The following is a 20,138-nucleotide window of genomic DNA, read 5'->3' as shown; positions in this document are numbered from 1 at the left end:
CTACTGATGACATTACCTTCATATCTCATTAGGGCCATTCAGCCTAAATATGTTCAATGATCAGTTAGCTGAAAGACCATTCATTGAGCAGACATAGCACCTTTTACATATTATTATTAATAACAGTAATACAGTTATGGACTGAGAGAGGGGATATGACAACTTTGAGACTGCGTAAACCATAATGAGATGTAATAAAGTCCAAACCAAAAATGTCTTCCCATCAATCACCTGCTCTGCTACCTGGTTCAGAATAGTGAATAAAATTGAAGAGATTATGCAGTTTTTCAGAAATTATCTCAATTAATATTCATATTTGTGTCAATCATACATGAAAGTTCTGTGATAAACATATCTGAATTAATGTGGCTGTGTTTTAGGGACATAGTGTAATTCATTTGAAATGCATTAAAATATGATTTATTCCTTCCTTGTATCTGTGATGCCAGTAGTAATACTTTGTTCATGTAATACTGGAAATTAACTAACTCCAATAGAATAGTAATAAATATATGAATACATAACATAAAAAAATATTTAACTCAATTAATTTAGATAGTTACATTGAATCCTAGAAGATGATGATTGACTACTTGTCTGATGATCAGCAGCTGCATGTCTACGTTGTCGTTGCACATGCTCTGTTGACTCAGGTGAGTCAAGGGACAAGCTTTTCATTCTAAGGTTGAGTTTCTGACGCCGAGGACTATGAGGAGCTGTAAAGTTTGTGGGGAAAATTGATGATACATGCAAAAAACTGAATGTTTATTTAGTTTGATGAATAGGCAAGATATTTAATAATCAAATTTTATTTTGAAAGATCTGTAATTTATACTTTTTTGGACCTTTAAAATACTCCTATCAAGCTACCATTATGCCTTGAGAAAAATATTGTGATATATATGTGTGTGTGTGTATATATACACAAACACACTTATTTTAGACAGAGACATAGATGTGAAGCACAAGAAAGCAAAAAACATAAAAACATACAGAAAAAAGAAACTCCAATGAAAATTAAAATTTTTGGTAATTCATCTGCTTATAATGCTCTCCACTCCTTCCTTCTGATGAATCAGATGGATGCATCACCTAAAATATTAATTCTCATGTGAATTTCTCTTTTGTACACTCTAATAATTTTTTTCTTTCTTGGATTTCTTACATGGGCCAACTAACTGTTTCAAATAATCAAGGTAATAAAAATTAAACATCATCTACAAACTTGATAAAATGAACCAGGTATTCACAATAAAATATTACGGAGAAAACAGGTTATCCCTAAGTATGTACTTCAAGGAATTTGCCAATATAGAATGTTTTCAAAGTAATGAATTTTAGCTCTTGACTTACCTAAGCATGAACAGGCTAATTTACCACTGAATGAAATTTTTGAATAAATATTTTAAGTCATGAGGTGAAGTTAAAGCAGCCAATTGATGCAATAAACATGACATATCATTGCCCCAAGCAATTAGAAAATGAGTGAATGAAGGATATGCAAACACAGCACACACACTAAATGTGGCTGACTCAAGATAACAAACTGGTTCTGGTGTCAGTCTTATCCACAAGATAAATGAAGTTGCCCGAGGCGAAATTGAATTTGCACAAAGCAGCTCATGGACCTAAAAGAAATGATATACAAATGGTTTCTAATAAGCTCCTTAAAAACACTATGGTGGAAAATTTCAAATGGTAAAATCACACTTAAGTAAGAGCACTGATATATTTTGCAATAGTTGGATGGGAAGAATTAATTTATGATAAAACTGAAGGTTCTTTCAATATGCATAGAATTGAAAATGCCAGATATTTCAATACTGATGATGATTGATCAACAAATCCTGTTGAAACAAAGGTGATTCACATTCATATCTTTAATTCTGAGTAAACCTATATCAATTTAGTCTCTTTTCTATATACCTGAAAAAGATACAACGACATGTGGTATATGACAAGTGAGACAGGAAGGAGGTGGTAGGAAATGAACAGCAATGACAGAGCCCATTTAGGAAATGGAAAATGCCATCTTACATCCATACTAACTTCACAATTCATATATTACAACACTGCTTGTAAGCACTGATCATGAAAAGTTCTCATACAAATGCACATTCAATGCTCACTAATGACATAAAATGCATAATATTTACACAAAAAACAAACACAATACTTAAAAGCACAATTGCATTCTACAAACATGACAAGGCAGAGTAGAGCCAATTCATTGAGTACTTAGATCTAATACAATGACAAGCCAATTCATCTCTTGATATCCCCAACTTGCATCTGTTTGAGGAAACATTCCATTCTGATTATTTTTCAAGCTTTGTGTTTGTTCCTCACTTAATTAGAAAGTATTTACCATGCCTATTAAGATTCACATATTACTTGTGTAGGGTAGGGGGGGGTGATTAATTACAAAGAAACAATATTGGTACACACCAGCCCGTCAAGCCAACGACCAATAAAATTCTGCACAAAATTGTTGTATACAAACAGAAATAAAGCTTGTGGGGAACATTTGATGCAGTCCCACTACACACTATGCATTACTATTAGAGCCCTTCAAAATAAAAATCATTAGTAGGATGAATGCTTATGAACAGGATATGGGACACCTGAATTGAATAGAAAAGGTGATAAGAAAAATGAAAAATGATTGGTGCAACCTGAAAAGCAAAAATAAAACATGATAGCTTCAGCTTTTGTAGCAAGTGCCCACTTCTAACAACTAACACTAATACTATATTTAACAGTGCATTGGATTATTTATCAAAATCTCTTGACAATGATGTACATAATGGAGATATCCTATTTGCAATCAATATTTTATTTACATCATATGCAACTAGAGAAACTGTCTTATAATGAGTTGTGACTCTCAAGGAATGGTAAAATACAGATTAATGAAACATTCATGCCAGGAAAATTAAAATAAATGCTTGGTGAGGTGCATATATTTTTTCCATGTAGATCATATCACTGTTGTCGCATAGGAATGACTTATTAGCGGTATCATAGTAGGAATATTTGTCAGGTTTTCACCAGAAAAATAATTTTATAAGGGTTCAGGTTTGAAGGAGTCATATGAATTAACTATTTACAACTTTTGAATTAGTTATCAGGTACAGGTTTTTTTTCAACATGAGTATGAAATATAGTATCTTGAACACATTTTCAACTTCCATAAAATTTATTTGGCTCTAAGAAATAACTGCATTGAATCAATGATAGATAGGTCAAAGGTAATTATGAAAAATAAAGTCGAAGTTTTTTTGTTACCTTAGTTTATCATATGCTAGGTATGGCCATGAAAGTTATGATCTAATTCTTTCTTAAATGATACAACTTTCTGCAAATTCAATAAATATTTAAAATAATGTATAAAGACGAACAAGATAGGTCTAAGGGATGATCTTTCTTGTTTTAGCTCCAATTGCCAATAACATGCTTTCAAAATATTTTCATAGTCCATAGTATCATCTCAGTTTGCCAGCTCACAAGGGTCAACATGCAGGCCAAGTAAGCTTAGAAGTTATAAAGGGGAAAATTGAACTGACTGTGCACAGTGTGAATGACAGCCTCTAGCAAAAAATTACTGCAAACGTTTTTAACTGAAGTGCATGGACTACCTTTTATTCTACTGCTCTGTCCTACTAGCTCATTCACTAATATAAGTTCAATGATTATACCCTTATGATCATATTCTTTTCTGATTTCTGCGTACATTGTATGATAAGAAACTTAGATATTTTGTCAAATCCTCAACCAATAATTAGATCATTCTTTTATCATCCACTGCCCTCAGAATTTAAGAAACCTCAACAGTAAATTAGAAAGCTTACGTAGCTATGAGTAAGTGCACATAGGTATAAATGAAAATAATTTTGGATAAATCTTAATGATGAGAAAGGTCAATGCAGGGTAAATTTGTAAAGGCATGAAATTGTTGGCAAAATGAAAACATGGTAGACATTTTTCTCGAAACTTGCAATTCAGCCATATTTTTTTGCACCTCAGATTTTAAGAGCATATATCTCAAGTGTCATCAATGTAAAAAATATCTCATTAGTCAATCAAGGGTCAGAGATTGTAAACTGGTTGGGTGGGTTAAGGTGATTCCTTGATGGATGCATAAGGATTGTTATTTTAGTGAAAAGAATATGTTAGATGCAAAAATATTGGGTTTGAATTAGTAACATATATGAAGGAGCTATTGTAAATATATGTTGCTTGAGTAATTAAGGCTCAATTCTTAAAAGATAATTCACACCATACCACAGTGGGATGAAATGTTAGGCAGGGAAGACTAAAGTAGAAAAAATATTCTGCAAACAAATGACCGATTTTTGACTGAACATGACTCTCATATCCAATATTCCTGCTTATTTTCTTTGATATCATTTCTTCATCTCCAAAAACAATTATAGAAAAGCAGGAGAGAATGAGATCAAAATGAATATTTTCACAACTGGAAAATATTTTGCAACTGGAACTGTTTTATGCTTGCCTAGTTATCAACTAATTCGTAATGTCCATTAAATCACTTAGCAATAATAGTTTCTTAGCCTGATGAAGGAATGCTTACAACACTTATAAGGTTGCTGACACAATGGAAGTACCACCAATGTGCTAATTGACATATTTTTTGACATCATAAACATACATAAATGTCATCCTTCATAGTTCTGCTATTCATAAATTTCCAATGCATTTATCGCTTGCCAAATAATACCCTTCAATATGGATCAAGCAAGTGATTGTGAACTGACTGAGTCAGCACGCATTTAGTATAGAGAGAGAAAGCAGTCTTGCTTTAGCATTAAAAGATAACCATGAATAGAATGCGTGCGGTCAGAAATATTTCATGCATTCTACATAATTATTAATTAAGGCTCACTCACATTTTACCTTTCCTCAAATCATAAATGAACTAGTAACCTAAATATGCCTGTTGCAATTCACACAAAATTATATTAGACATTTTAATAAGTAGGTAGTTATTGATTCTAAATTGTCATTAGTGTATTGTTATCAATAAACTCAGTAGGGTATATTTGTGCTGCCTGGGAGGTCCCTGAGCTTGCCATTGCTGAGATTTGAACTTTTACTTAATTTGGAGTACTTTACCTGGCTCCCTGACCGCATTAGTGGATCACAATTGCTACAAAGGTTGTACGGTTCCACATCTTGTATCAATTCTAAGAACGATGTTTCCTCATAGTTTATTATCATAAATAACCTGCCTCACATCTCACTTATTAGATCCAAAAGACTGATTTTAAATCTTTGATATTGACCTACATGGTAGTATGTACTTTGCCTATATATATATTCAATTTACCCTGAAGTTGGATAAGGTAATTTCTGAAAAAAAATTCAGAACAATGCAACTTATACATAATTTCAGGTGTATCATGGTGGAAATCCTTCATTATGAAAGAAGACCCTCTACTTTTCCATATCGAGTATTTTTATTACAGCCTCAGTTTCATTGCAGTGTAATATCTTCAGGTAAAATTAAAACCATGGAACACACGTATAGTTGTTTATACCTATGAGAAAAGAAGAGAGGAGGAGGGAGGAAAAGGGAGGAGAAAAAAACCAAAGAATAAAGGGGGTAGGGAGGTATATGGGGGAAAGCTGGATTGGGGGAAGGAAGGGCTTTCCCTTTTCCTTCCCTCCCCCAATGCCGCCTTTCCCCTCTCCTCTCTCTATCCTATGGTTTTTTCTTGCCCCTGCCCTCCTCTCCTCTCTTTCCCTGCATAGGTGTATCATATATGCGTGTTCCAAGATTCTAAATTTACCTGAAGATGCTACGCTGTAATGAAACCAAGGTCGTAATAAAAATACAAGATGTGAAAAAGCAAAGAGTCTTCTTTCATCAACATACAAACCTATAGCTTAGCTTGAAGCTTAATGATTTTTTGAGTGCATTCAGGAGACAAAATCGGTCAGAATCGATATGACTGTTTACCATGATGATGATGAATAAAAGTCACTTGGTAGAAAATATCAATGGCCATGGTAGGTTATCTTACATCATGAGGTGGAAGAAATGAGAGTCAGATGAAGATAGTCAGCTCTGTCTCTCAGTCAGTATTACTTCCCAGAAAGACATGATAAAAGGGATTAGTATATGATCATGCCAACTTGGTTAGTCAGGTGGGTAATGCCATTGCCTTTGACTCAAAAGTCATGGGTTCTAGTTCTTACTTGGACATGGGTGTTGAGTCAACTCTGGTGGTTCAGTCCTTGTGAAACCTCATAATGAGCTAAAGGCTTATCAGGATCGCAAGGGATGATGCATGCATCACCAGAGGCATACAGAGATAAAATTTTGTGCAAGGGGAATCTCTCTGAATGCATGTGATTCAGGATCAATTTAGATGCAATGTAGGTTTTCTAAGAAGCTAACAACAGTTTGCACCATTCTCTCATGAATTTTGGTGTACATACTGCTACTGTCTTTGATTTATTGTAGCTGGTTGAAAATAATGTAAAAAAATTAGGTAACTATATAGGCAAAATGATGTCAATAGCAATGCACATCCATGTTGTCTTGCTTCTTACAAATGTTTTGATTTCTTCATGTACTTAGTTTGTTCATTCATAGGGTAATTTTGAAGATTGAGTGAAACATAGAGTAATACTTGATTTACACATCTTGTCTTTCGGCTTGCCATCTGACCTTTTTGGGAGGAATATTTGATTGCAATAATCTGAAGGGATGACTGTTTTATTTCAATGAAGAAGAAATTGATTGATGAAGAGTCAGAACATACAATATTATCGTGTGATTTCAGCCGCACCTTCACAATGAGAATTAAATGAAAAAATGCCATCCTAAGTGATCCTGTGCAATGTTTAAGACACCATCAAATAACTTTTCTGAACCCCCAATAATATCTTAAATTGTGGCTCATATATGAGCTACTTAATATAAATTGTGACCATGTACTTGGAACAACAACTGCTTCCTCTTTTATGGAAATGACGTACAAATTTAAATGTACCAAATTCAGTGAATTATTGATCTTGAAGTGATTATAATTTAATTATATAATATATATTTTGTGTTGGTGTATACACACACACATACACACACACACACATATATACGAGGGTCACCCGGAAAGTAGTACCCGTTCGTGCCGCATGAAGTGCTGACGACGCGAGTAGCCGCTGGACGAGGTCAGATAGCTTCAGTGGCTTGTCTGCCTTCTCTGAGCCAAGTTGCGTGACGCTAGCATTGCCTGTGTTGTTTCTGTGATTGTTTACAATGTTTAAAAAAATTGAGAACGCCGCCAGTTGTGAAGTGAGAAATTCCTCAATGCAAGAAACGTTCGCCCATGTGATATTCATCGCCAATTAAAGGAGGTGTATGGAGACAATGTAACGGACGAGTCGTCTGTTCGGCGGTGGTGTCGCAACTTCAACATGGGGAGGGGGAACACACACGACGATGAGCGTTCGGGGAGACCGTCTGTCATTACAGACCAACTGGTGAGCTCAGTTGACGAATTCGTGAGGAACGATCGGCGCGTCACAATTGATGACATCTGTGAGCATTTTCCCAATGTTTCTCGAACAATTGTTCATGAAATTGTTGAATTGAATGAATTGAACACCATCTGCATTATGCAAAAATTTGTGCAAGATGGGTCCCTCGCGTATCTCAATGAGCTGGCGGCGAAGGACTATGCAGCAGGAATACAGAAACTTGTCACACGTTATGACAAATGCCTTAATTTGCTTGGAGATTATGTTGAGAAGTAGTTTAAAGTATCCTCTTTCAAATAAAATTTTTTATGTTTGTTAATATTTACTTTTGTGTCTTTATTTCACGAACGGGTACTACTTTCCGGATGACCCTCGTGTGTGTGTGTGTGTGTGTGTGTGTGTGTGTGTGTATATATATATATATATATATATATATATATATATATATATATATATATACATATATATATATATATACACACACACATACACATACATACACAAAATGTAGTTCTCCTTAGATATCAGGATATTACATGCATCTTACTCAGATAATCTGCTCTAACAAGGATATCCAATCAACTGCTAATTTGAAGAAGACTCCTGAGCAGTAAAAAAAATTGGTACTTCATACATATTTTAAGTATTATTTCAAAATAAGTGTTTTTCATTCATTACAACTTCAACCCGTGAAATCCGCACCATAATAAAAAATTTTGTAAGCAAAATATGTACTTAAAGGATGCCAAGTGAAACTCAAATTCCAATAAACAATTAGATCAAATAAAATATAAATACTCAATGAAGTATCTCCAGTACGCAAGGATATTCCTTCAAATACTAACTCATCATGATTAAATTTTCTAAATACACACGTAGCTGTACAATTTCCCTTCCAAAACAATTTTTTTTCCCAGTGGTCAAGAAAACAATTATTGGATAGAACATTTTATTTTTGAATGAGTATAATAAAATGCTGCCAATTGGAAATGAATTCATGCTATTAATATAACAACACTACAGATCACTTAAATGCATTGGTGCTCAATAAGGAGAGAGAAGTTGACTAATAAACCATTTGTATTTCCATTTAAATGGGGACTTTACAATGACTTTCCATATTTGTTTTGATAACATCTTCCTAAATTAAGCGAAGTTGATCGAATGGTATTAAATTTACAATAGAAGTAGACTATCTAATTAACGCTCAGGGAAAAATTCTCTCACATTTGATAACTTATTCTCTTAATTTAGTTGTAGACATTTTAATAGAGCTGTGATCACTATTAAAAATCAAATATCGAATTAATTCATTTTCACTTTGAAATCACAAAGTTTATTCTATCTACATGGTATATAAAATTACCTACTCATAGCTCAAAACTTCCTTAATTGGAGTTCTTTATTGAATCCATGAAGAAACAATGGACTTAATTTGGAACTGTTTTCAGTAGAGATAATTTCTCATTTCTTTTACTTTCAGCATCATTCAAACCAAAATTATGATACCTATCCACAAAGAATAAAGAAACCCAAGGAGTTGTACAATGGTTCCCATAGTTCAAAGTGTGAAATTTAAAAATTAAAGAAAGAGAAATCTGTGCTTTTTAAAGTGAGGAATTAAGGGATACTAAAGTGTCTACAAGATACCTAAGTATTGAAAACCAACCATCACTGTAACTTGTGCAATGTAATTGAAAATCTAAATACAGGAAATATATTCTCAGAAGTATGTCTGATATTTATTGGAACAGTAAAAGAAGTAGGGATTGTGTTGTTAGCAAATGGATTGGGGTGAGACCTTGGAAAGCCTACCCTCGACCCGTGGTGCAAGATACTAGTAGGTATGATGGGTTTACAGACCAGTGACATTGGGAGCATGCCCATGGTTGGGCACAGTCAGGAGACCTGGCTGGAGAGCATCATCCTGGTAACGGCTCAGGGTCACACTGCTACTTGAAGTCCGCATGCCAATGTGGTTACCTGCTGGAGTTTACAGGGGGTCCACACGATAGGGGGGAAGTGCATGGGTTTGAGGTGTTTGGAGAGGGAGGGTTAGGGAGTGGGGCAAAGGGTGCCCAGTCGATAATAAAAATTCATGAACTTCAGCATTTTTTTGTGCACTCATTGGCATCAAAGATGTATACTGTTGTTAAGTGAGAAGTGGCAAGCTCAAGAGAAAATGGATTTACAGTATTTAAAAACTTATGTTAAAAATTGAAATTTGATGCAACCTTCTTTATTTCACATATCTAATATGTATAAATAGAGTAAAATAGCAAAATGTTCAGGCCATGTGTTGAAGCAATTGAGAGAAAGAAAGTTGTGAGAATAAAGTTTTCACAAAAGTTCTGTTAAAGCTTTCAGATAATTTTTACACCACAGTGGACACATGAGAGAAAAATTTTCACTTTGATCAAGAGTAAGAGAACTATCAAGTATACTATATTATGTTGTATATTTAATATTATTATAATCCAAAGATAATATTGATTTCACACATATTATATCAAGTTCCTTAAATTAGGGCATACGTTATAAATGTATTAAAATATTGAACTTTTTATTATTAAATTTAAGGATCCTGAAATTGTTTGTGAAACTTCCAGGTAGTAGATAAGTTTTATGGATATTTGGTGAACATAAAGATGGACTATATAAAAGAATACTGAGAACATAAATGAAAAACAAAAGTTTCCGAGGACAATTTTAATACAACTAAATTATAACTAACATAATGTTAACATAAAAGCAAAAAATCTTAAAAATATAAATACCACCAGTAATAAGCAAATCAGCTGGAATGTATATCATGCACCAATATATGGAAAACCAACATAAAGTATGAATGCTCAATGTAAATAGCAGCCCTTAGCACCTTTCCTGTCAAGTGAGTCAAAAAGTGTCATTATTATCAAGGTGGACCAAATGCAGCTGAAATGGACACAAGGAAGGCAATACAAAATGATAAGTAGAAAACTCACAAACAAGGAAGTGGATTCATGGTAAGTGGGTGGCACCACATGTGAGGAGACATTAAGCATACAATAACTGTTTGAAGGAAACATAATGGCAGGAATGCAGAGGTGAATGATTTTGGAATTTGGATCAATTGACTCAACAGTGGACAGATTCAACCCACTCAATCTATACCCATGCCATGCTGCAAGTAACAAGGAAACAATTGGGACAGATAAGAAAGTTCTTTACAACACCAAAACAATGAGGTAAACAGCTTAGGTTAAACGTATATTTCATCTTTCACATTCTATTCATTACCTTGTTTTTGGGCGATGATAAGTAGAGACAGATGTAGATGAATCTATTGAATATCCGAATGGAAATGAAATCAAGAGGGTTGGGCTCATAACTTGTGATAGATGATGGAAAACCTCCAATTAAATAGTGGAGCTAACTAAAAATTAGTGTCCTCAGCACAGTGGGAAGAATACCTCAATATTTTTTGTGGTATCACAGAAACAAACACTCACGCACTTTGACGAGATTTATAAACCCCTTCGGTAAAATATAAAAATGAATTATCAGCTTTATTTGGTACATACTTTATATCTTTCAAAAGTTTTAACCATTTTGGATATAAAATTCATATCCAGCTAAATATGTATAGACTAATAATAATTATCCAGGGGTCCTATATTTGCCACAGGCATATCGGAATGGACTGGAAGGATTAAGGAGAATTATCACCAAACTGTGAGATCAGAAAACTGATGTAGTCAGACAATGCAATAGAGAGAGATTCAGATGTCTTTTATAGCCAGTCAGTAATTTGAATTCTCAGAAATATTTCTCATACATTATGTACTAATATATACCTTCCACCAGTGACTAATATGAGGTCTAGCCTAATTGAATATCTAAACAACAATAGTAATTGGTAAAACATTATAGCCAATTCTCCTAGGTTTCTCATTGATTTTTCCTAACCATACTACAAGGAGAAGAAACAATTGCAATGGATAGCTGGAAACTTAATTCAACCCGAAATAGATATTAAACGTCATTCATGGCATTTTTTTGGAGCGTATATATGTGCAATGATTTTTTGTCGGATTTGCCGCAGTTTAGCTCTAAGATGAGCCTCAGTTCATCTTCTGAGAGTGTCTTATCTTTGTTTTGGAGATGAACTGACAACAAAATTAGTAAGAGTTTTAAAGTTTAAAAATTTTTATCACCAATAAACAGAAACTTTGTATTTGCAAACGAAAAAATGTGCAAAGGGATTTGACATATGCTACGTACACCAAATTTCAAATTCTTGCAGAAAAAGAGATGCATATGAAAAATATTCAACACAGAATCTACACTGGATTTTTCTGATTGATACTCTTTTTTAAAAATTTATTTTTTATCCCAGATTATCCATTTCTTCCTTTCATCATACTATATATCCCAATCTGAAATCTTTCTTCCACTTTTCACACCTAGCCTTCGAATTTCCCTACCCAGTCTTATGGTATTAGCACATACCTATCATTAGCCTCTGTCATAACCCATCCTTCAACACAGGACACTTTGTCTCTTTGTTTCCTGTCACCACATCCTTTAATTTTCCTTCCGATTGAGTCACTTAATCGGACACGTTCTGTTATCGCATCCCTGACGTATCTTTCTCTCAGTAGACCCCGTGGAATAAAAGGCTTTGCTCGGCACCTGAGCGAAGGCGAGGGAGAAGGTGGTGGAACGGAATTTCGAGCAGTCGTTAAAAATGAACACATTCCCATGATTCTTCCGCGCCCTACGCCCAATTCCGCCGACCCTCGCGATCCTCACTGCGCTCGACCGAGGGGGGACCGCGGGCGGTCGGCGTTGAGACAGGAGAAGGGCATAGGGGGGGGGACTCGTCGGTTCGGAAGGTTTCATTGGGGAATTGGAGATGGGAGAATTGGGGAGGCGGGCATGGGAGGGAGGGCCCGTCTTAGGCGTTCTCGTCCGGGATCTCCGTGGTGAGGAAGAGCGGCTGGCCGAAGGGGCGCGAGCGAGCGACCAATGGGTCTGTGGTCGCGGGGTAGGACGAGGGATTCGAAGCGGGCCGTCGCCCGGTGGATGACCTAGCACTTCGCTTTTCCGACGTCGTGGCGGGTGCGGCGGTGGTGGTGGCTCCCTCTTGCGGCGGCTCCTCATCTGGTGCGTTTCATATTTTATTTTCGTCGAGGAAGATGGGGCGGCGGTGTGTTAATCAGAAAAAGAGGAGAGAAGAGGGAGGAGAAGTGGGGCCATGAGTCCGAAAGGGGCGGAGGTGAGGGCATAGGGGTTCCCGTTCGTTGCGTTAAGCCGTGGAATGTTTTTGCATTTCAACGACGAGACGGAAGAGACGTGCATGGATAAATGTCGGTCGAAGAGGGAGAGAAAGTAAAGAGAGAGAGAGAGAGACAGTTATTTGGTTGGGTCAACAGTATCGAGAGACAATAAAATTGGTAGCGAAGGACGGAGGTGATTAAGTTGACGGTGAAGATGCGGGGAGAATAGTAAAGGGTAATGAGTCGGGTGTAGGCGTGGTTCAGCACGTGATGAGATGGGGTGGGGGGAAGGCGAGGATGACGGATGGTTCCAGTCGTCGGGTGAGTGGGGGAGAGAAGAAAACCATATATGAAATAAACGAAAACCAAAAAGGAAACTCATATTAGCCAATGTTTACAATTCAAATGGGCTACTGTCTTATCGCTCAAAGCGCATACAAGGCAAAAGTTTGGTGACACATTAAATCACCTCCAAATGAAAAAAATAAATGATAATTTATTTGATTCTAGCTTCATCAGCCGCTTATGTGATTAATAAATTATTAACTTTAATAACCAAAGGAAACAATTTTGCACTTTTGTAACAATGTTAAAGCTTGACAAACGAATATATCCAACTGAAACGTTCAGAGATAAGGCATTTTGTAACCAAGAAAACAAAATGTTCATAATTAAATGATTAGTTGCTTAATTGCTCAGTAGTGAGTATAAGACATTATAAAACATAAAAATTAAGGACCGGATTAAATGGGATGAAGTTCAGGCACCACGGTTCAAAAAAATATTATTACCATAGCAAATTAATTTGTACTACGAACACGTCTGTCCATGTGGGAAAACAGAAATTTTGGATTCAAATAACAATATCTTGAGACTAAGTGTGACTACGCGTATATACAATGAAAAATTTGATGGTGAAATAACATCAATATACAGTCATAGATCATGCCAAAATATTGATTCTACGCGTTTTGTACAAGTATAATGAATGAACATCGATCATTTACAGCTATACACAGTTAAGACAACATCAAGTTCTAAATCACAGAGCAAATATTAACACCTAAACATACCTATGATCGAATGAGAAAATGACATATTTGAAGCGATATGCTAGCATACAAATAGCAATTAAACATCAATGAAGCAACTTACAAGCTGCTATGCCTTTCGGATGCTCTATTACACCGAGGAAGCAAAAACTAAGCAGAAACCGAATTAGTTTTTTTATAAATCATTTTCGAACACAAAATGGAGAGAAATAAAATAAACGAAAACAATGGACTGGCTTGTGGATATGTTAGGCGTAAGGCCCAAAAATAAGTAGCCTCGGCGAAGAGAGGGGAAAAAACAGACATGGAATATCTCGTGAGAAAAATTTAAAAAATATCACTTTTATCTATTTTTACATGGTTTTAGGCGCTCAATCGCCATTTATTTTTTTAATGTCTCGTTGGGGACATAGGGATTTATACCGAGGAGATTGTTTTCTCCAATGGGGTGGGGGGGAAGGTAAACTGTGGCGGGGGGAAGGGACGGAGCGGGGGTTTGGCTCGAGGTCGTGGGATTATTTTTTTTTGAGTGGCCGTACTCTCTGGCAGCGAGATGGATCGCGCGTGGCTGCGGCGGCTGCTGGTTCGCTGCCTCTGGGTGTTCTGCGGCGTGGCCGACCCGCCCGAATGGAAGAAGCCCCGCCTCAGGGGGCTGCCGGGCGCAGTCTTTGGGCTGTTGGAGCCGCTTCCGGCGCCGGCCGAACTCTGCTGGAACACCGACAGGCTTCTCATCCCCGCGAAGATTCGCCGCCTTCTGCTGGACGAGGTGGACGAAGAGGCCTCCGACTGCGTCACCTCGGCCTCTACACTCGCCGCGATCCCATTGTTTCATTTTTTTTTGTTGGTTTCGTATTTGTTTTAGTCGGACGACGAGGGTGATTTGTTTTCATGGGTGAGGAGAGGAAATTTGGGAATCGTCATAGTGATTTAATGTTTTATTTTCAATGTTTAAGGGTATTTTTCACGGGGTGTGGAGGTTTTCGTCAGTTGGAATGCGAAGAAAGTGACAGCGAGATTGGATTGAGGGGATGTGGGGGGAGAAAGACGTGGGTGCGGGGCAGGGAGTGGGAAAGGGTAGAAAGAGTGACAGTTGATGGTGCGGTGCGTATTGATAACGGGGTTGTTGAGATGGGGTTGCGAGGAAATCAAAAAGGAAAAAAACGGAAAGGAATTTTTTTAGTGTGCAAGGAGGAAAAGAGAGAAAGAGAAAAAAGAGAAAAAAGAAAGAAAAGGTTTGAGAAAATCGGACACAAAGAACATACTGGTGATCTGATTCGTGCCATGGTGCTTCATCCGCATGTGAGAAAAAGATAATGTACGCTACATTTTCACTTTACCTCCAATGAGCTAGAGCAGCCACGCTGTAAACCACATGATAATCTATGGAAATTTTTAAGTCGATGTCTGCTCTCACACAAGTTTTAAGTAACCAACTTATCATAGAACTGTTGAATGTAACGCCTTTCCCAAATAGAACTTTTAAATGGACAAACACTTCCAAAATGTCCGAGGAACACAAAGATTAGGGCATGAGTGGCTAAAAGTGCTCACCTGAAATTCAAAGGCAAGAAATTAAAACTTATAAATACGGAAAAAAGCGTCGGGGGCGCGAACAAAACTCTTCGACTTCTTCCATTTTATATGATCTGAAAGAAATACATACGTGAATAATTAATGCTGCAATAGATACTGCTTTAAAATGAAATAATATTGCCGCTTTGGATATTTTTTCAAAGGTGCAGCATATTGTTTCCTTACCGTTAGAGGGCTGATGTAATGGTGAATGTGGGTATTGCTTCCACCTCCGAGTATCTAGCTGGGGAGAACGAAAAGGCGTCCCTGAAAAGTAAAGCGAATGGGCAAAACGGTCTATGAGTGTGGGTGCAGAGACGCAAAGACATAAGCTGTGACGCTCATCTCTTTCAATTCGTGCGGATTACGATAATAGCCCATCTGTGTACTGGCCTCCGAATGGGCAAGTCTATCTAGTGGGACGCAGGAAGGGAGTCAGGTGGTACGGGGTCAATGAGTAGGTGGCGGGCGGGTGCAGGGTGAAGAGGAAAATAATGGAACGTGATTTAACCCTTAAGTTCTGAATTCCTAGGAGAGTCTGGACTGCCGGAGATGAAATGAAGTGGTTTTGTCGACAAATCACTGCATTTATTGACCGGGAACTGTAGAAGTCGATTGTGGTTAAAAAAGCACTCTCACTTCATATATTTTTATGATTGAATGGTGCAGGATTTCAATTTCTTGTTTTATAAAGCAAGTCAAGCTGTTATTTTAAGAGCGTTGCAATTAGGAATAGTGTATTACTGAAATATTTACATTAGTAAGGTAGAATACACCTTTATTAATAGGCTTCCTCGAGGTTGCTGCAAAGGTCCTTGAAGCTATTCCAATCAGTTCCTCTGGACTTTTAATGCATAATTATTTATAAACAGGCAATATCTGACAAACAAAACGTTTAATTAATTAGAATCAAACGTAAATTATTTTATCTTTTAATGATAAGTTTTTCTTCCTTAATTAAAATTTGAGCGAAGTGTTTAAAACTTCATCGTTATTTTAATTGCATTTTCTTAGCGTAGGTCGCATGCATGGTAATATTTTGTTGAGTTGATGTTAGCACTGAAAACAAGCAAAAGTGACCTACAATTTTCAGCATTAAAATAAATTTTCGACTGAGCACAATAACTGATTTTTTAAAAGATTTAATCATAGTTTAATAAAAATAAATTCAATTATTAATTAATGAAGGCACAGGCATAAATGAAGAACTGTACAAGGGATTGCTGGTTGGATAATCTTAGTCACAGTGCCTCACTGGTAGGCATGCAATATTAATTGACGTTGCATAATGCAGGATAAATGTAGGGTTCATTTAGTGCAATATCATACAGTTGCCGAACAAAATGCATCATTCATTTTCACTGCATGGTGTGTTTCCTTTAGCTAGTTGCGTATTTCCTATTTTAATGCCACAATTCGAAGCTCCACTGTCAATATTTTCTTTAATAATTGTTTTATCTTCTGTGTTTTTAAAATATAAGATTGAGTTTTCGTCTCATATAAAAGAAATTAAATGTTCTTTTGGTGCAACGAGTACAGTGATCTTTTGATTTCTATCCTGCAAGCAGACTCGATGTGAGGTAGTGTAAGCTTTCAAAACGGAAAGAGGGAGGCAAGCAATCCCGGCCAGTAAAACCTAACGTAAACGCGGTAAAAAATTCCAGCTAGCTCGTCCAAGGGATGAAAAAACAGCCGATAATTAAAAAAACCCAAATAAAAAAAATTAGAGTCTTAATTGAAAACTAAGAATAAAACGAATATTTATGAATAATATACAAAGAAAATCTGGCGTATTAGGGATGATCAAGCATCAATGTACATAGCCTGTACAGACTATAAAATATTCACCTCGGTTTGCTGCCAACAGATGCATTGGAAAGGGGTGTTAATACCGATGACCGCCAATGATATACAACTCTGACTCACACATTCAGCGCTGAATATCTTGCTGGCTTGAATGAGGCCATGTGTTGAATACCTGATCTAGAAATAGGTGCGCCATGCTCTTTAGGTGCACTCCATCGTCCTGTCTCTGGCGAGACATAATTCACATGCAACATTAGGGAATATGATTATGTTTTCCAAGCGGTCAGTGGAATGATGAAGGAGCGAAAAACGTATTATGCCATGATTGTACGGGACAGATACTGATGGCGATACAATCACCCATGAATGGAAGATGTTTACTCAATTATGATGTCATCGGTTATCGGTAAAACAATTGATTAATCAATTAAAATCCTTTAATAGTGGGATAACAATTCAGCATATAGATGGAATAATAAAATGCATTTACCCGTGAGTATATTAAAAGCAATAAAACCCGGAACAAAATGTTGAATAATTCAAGAACGTTTAAATTCGTTGCCTTTGAAATATTTTCATGCAAATGAAAGAATAAACTAAAGTGAAGAAGCAATTGTCAGCACTTTATGGTCATCATTAACCACGTCATGTGGTGATCAAGAGATACATTCGTTAAGCTGCAAGAAAATCGGATGAACTTCATTCCGGTGTTCTCTATCGAAAAAGGTACCTGTAATGAGCATTGCTCTGTCCAAGTACTGCCGTTTTGGAATACTTCGTTATATCTTGATGTATTTTCAAGATTTGATATTCCTCACTTGAATTTACTGAACATAAAAGAAATTCTGCATACAATTTTGATTTTCCGGAAATCATTGCCAGGGTGGCTCCTCAGCGATAAAATACTTTTATTTCCCTGAGCTGAGGAGAAGAATCGATTCATATTTTAACGACGGATAAAGAGTGTGAATGGGGAAAGTAAGACGTACTTGGATCGCGAGATGAGGGTAAAAGAGAAACAACTGTGGGTCATAAATTGGAGTGATAAAGGGTGCCTTCAGGGTCTGTCTCGTACTTTCTTCTTCTCCATCGACTGTAAGTGGAGAGAATTAATGGTCTAAACATAGGTAAAAAGGATGGGGTATAGAAGTCACTGGGCACATACGTACAAACATACATACCTCTATGCATATACATAAATATGATATGCTATTACTTTTCAGGCGAGATAGCGTGCTATAAAGGAGGGTTCGATGTCCAATGGTTCCAGTTCACGGTAGATACGCCGCAGGCAAGGCGAGTATGCTATGCAGTGAGCATGGTAAATGAATGAGGAAGAAGAGGGGAAGTATCCAATCAACCAAGCCGGGGCTGAGTGAAAGAAAGACAAGGTGGGGGATAGCCAATCCTAGGATTGGAGTACAACGTGCAGTATAGTCACCACTACTCGTATTGGTAGACCGTATGCAGACAAATAGGAATGGTGAACGCAGGAAAGAGGTGTGCCTGGGGTTTGGGATTTTAGAATGAGTTCCCAGGGTGCGAGAGTTTGTTGTTTGAACATATATATATATATATATATATATATATATATATATATATATATATATATTTATATACACACATACGTACATACATACATATATATGTATATGAACTGGGGTAGTTTGGGTAGTACTTCAGGGATTGGTTTTGGGTCCGTAGTGGGGGAATGTGAGGTGGTGAGCGGGATCGGGGAGTTCCGTGGATCATGGGACACACCTGAGCAGGAGGCGTTTGGTGCGGGCCCGACGGAGAGGGAAGAGGGCCCGGCCCCAGACGTTCCGACCACGCCCCTGCTGAGGTTCCGCCGCAACAGAGAGGAGGCGCTGGTGGAAGCGACCTCCCCGCCGCCCCCGGGCGCGAGGGCCGAGGAGGAGGACGAGGATGCGGACGAGGCCGCGGCCGAGGCATTGGCCGATGAGGCGTTTGGAGCGGGGAGGCGCCGGCCGCTGATCTCACCCGCCTGCTTCAGCACCTGGTAGATGAGGTCCACCTCTTGGGGCTCTGAGTCCGGTCGGGTGGGTCGAGGGCGGCGGTGTCCGGAAGTCGGCGGCGGCGGTGGTGGTCGCGGTCGGCGGCACCGGCGAAGGCGGGAGGCAGGCGGACACGATTAGGGGAAGCGGGGCACAAAAGAGGCAGGCGCTCAACGAAACATCGGGGATGTCGGACGGTAATGGGAAGAGGTTAGGAAGGAGCGAGATCCAAGAGGACAGGAAAAGGGAGGAAAGGAATGAGGCTCGGAAAGGAGGTATAGGAACAAAGAGTCGGGTTCTAGGAAGGTCAAAAAGGTCCAAGGGACTGAGTGGGGCCTGAAAGATGGGAACTCGGGTGGGGAGCAAAGCTTGGATATGGAGAGGGGAAAAGGTAGGGTCGGTCGGAATTGGGACCAGGGTTATGGGTTATTCGGGGTGGCTGGGAAGGAAAAATTGAGTCGGGAGGGAAACCCGTAGAGAGGGAAAGAGGGAGGGAGTGGGACAGAGTGGGAGGGAGGGGGACCGTGTACTATGGAGAAGGAAAGTAGAGGAAGTTTGGATAAGCGTGTGCTTGGGAGGGTAGGGGAGAGTTGAGCGAACGCATTATAGTGTTGGTCGTAAGAAAAGCTTTATTTCGGGCGATGGGGAGCTGGATGAAGAGTATGAAGGGAAAAGAAAATGAGGGGAGGAACGAAATAAGGCGGCTAAAGGGAGACATAAATAAGGAGGCTTTTTGGGCGCGAGGGTATGTTAAAGGGAATAAGGAACGTGAAGACTTCTGAGGGCAAAGAAATGTGATACGAAGGGATACGAACGATGGGAGCGAGGATCCAATTTTTTGTCGACTGTGGGCGACCTCCATTAACGACGGTGCTCGCTGGAATAATCTGTGCTCTGGATTAAGCCGTAGAGTCAGAAAACGA

General features: G+C 38.0%; 1 protein-coding gene across 8 annotated transcripts in view; it reads right to left on the bottom strand.

Moving 5' to 3' along the window:
• Positions 1–20,138, bottom strand: part of Stacl (SH3 and cysteine-rich domain-containing protein) — a 788,683-nt gene that overhangs the window by 19,553 nt on the left and 748,992 nt on the right. For 2 of the 8 annotated variants that reach the window (XM_071586629.1, XM_071586630.1), the window contains 4 exons: positions 18,962–19,246; positions 14,362–14,625; positions 9,373–9,495; positions 564–716 (listed from right to left, as the gene is read on the bottom strand). In XM_071586629.1, coding sequence (XP_071442730.1) covers positions 564–716; positions 9,373–9,495; positions 14,362–14,625; positions 18,962–19,246 — 825 coding nt within the window. Of the gene's footprint in view, positions 1–563; positions 717–9,372; positions 9,496–14,361; positions 14,626–15,580; positions 15,662–18,961; positions 19,247–20,138 lie in introns of all 8 variants that reach the window. The other 6 variants (XM_071586631.1, XM_071586632.1, XM_071586633.1 and 3 more) reach the window with 6 other exon arrangements.

The sequence above is a fragment of the Hetaerina americana genome, unplaced genomic scaffold (assembly GCF_022747635.1).
Source record: "Hetaerina americana unplaced genomic scaffold, ioHetAmer1.1.p SCAF_24, whole genome shotgun sequence".
Classification (NCBI taxonomy): domain Eukaryota; kingdom Metazoa; phylum Arthropoda; class Insecta; order Odonata; family Calopterygidae; genus Hetaerina; species Hetaerina americana.
This window is presented reverse-complemented; position numbering and strand designations above follow the sequence as displayed.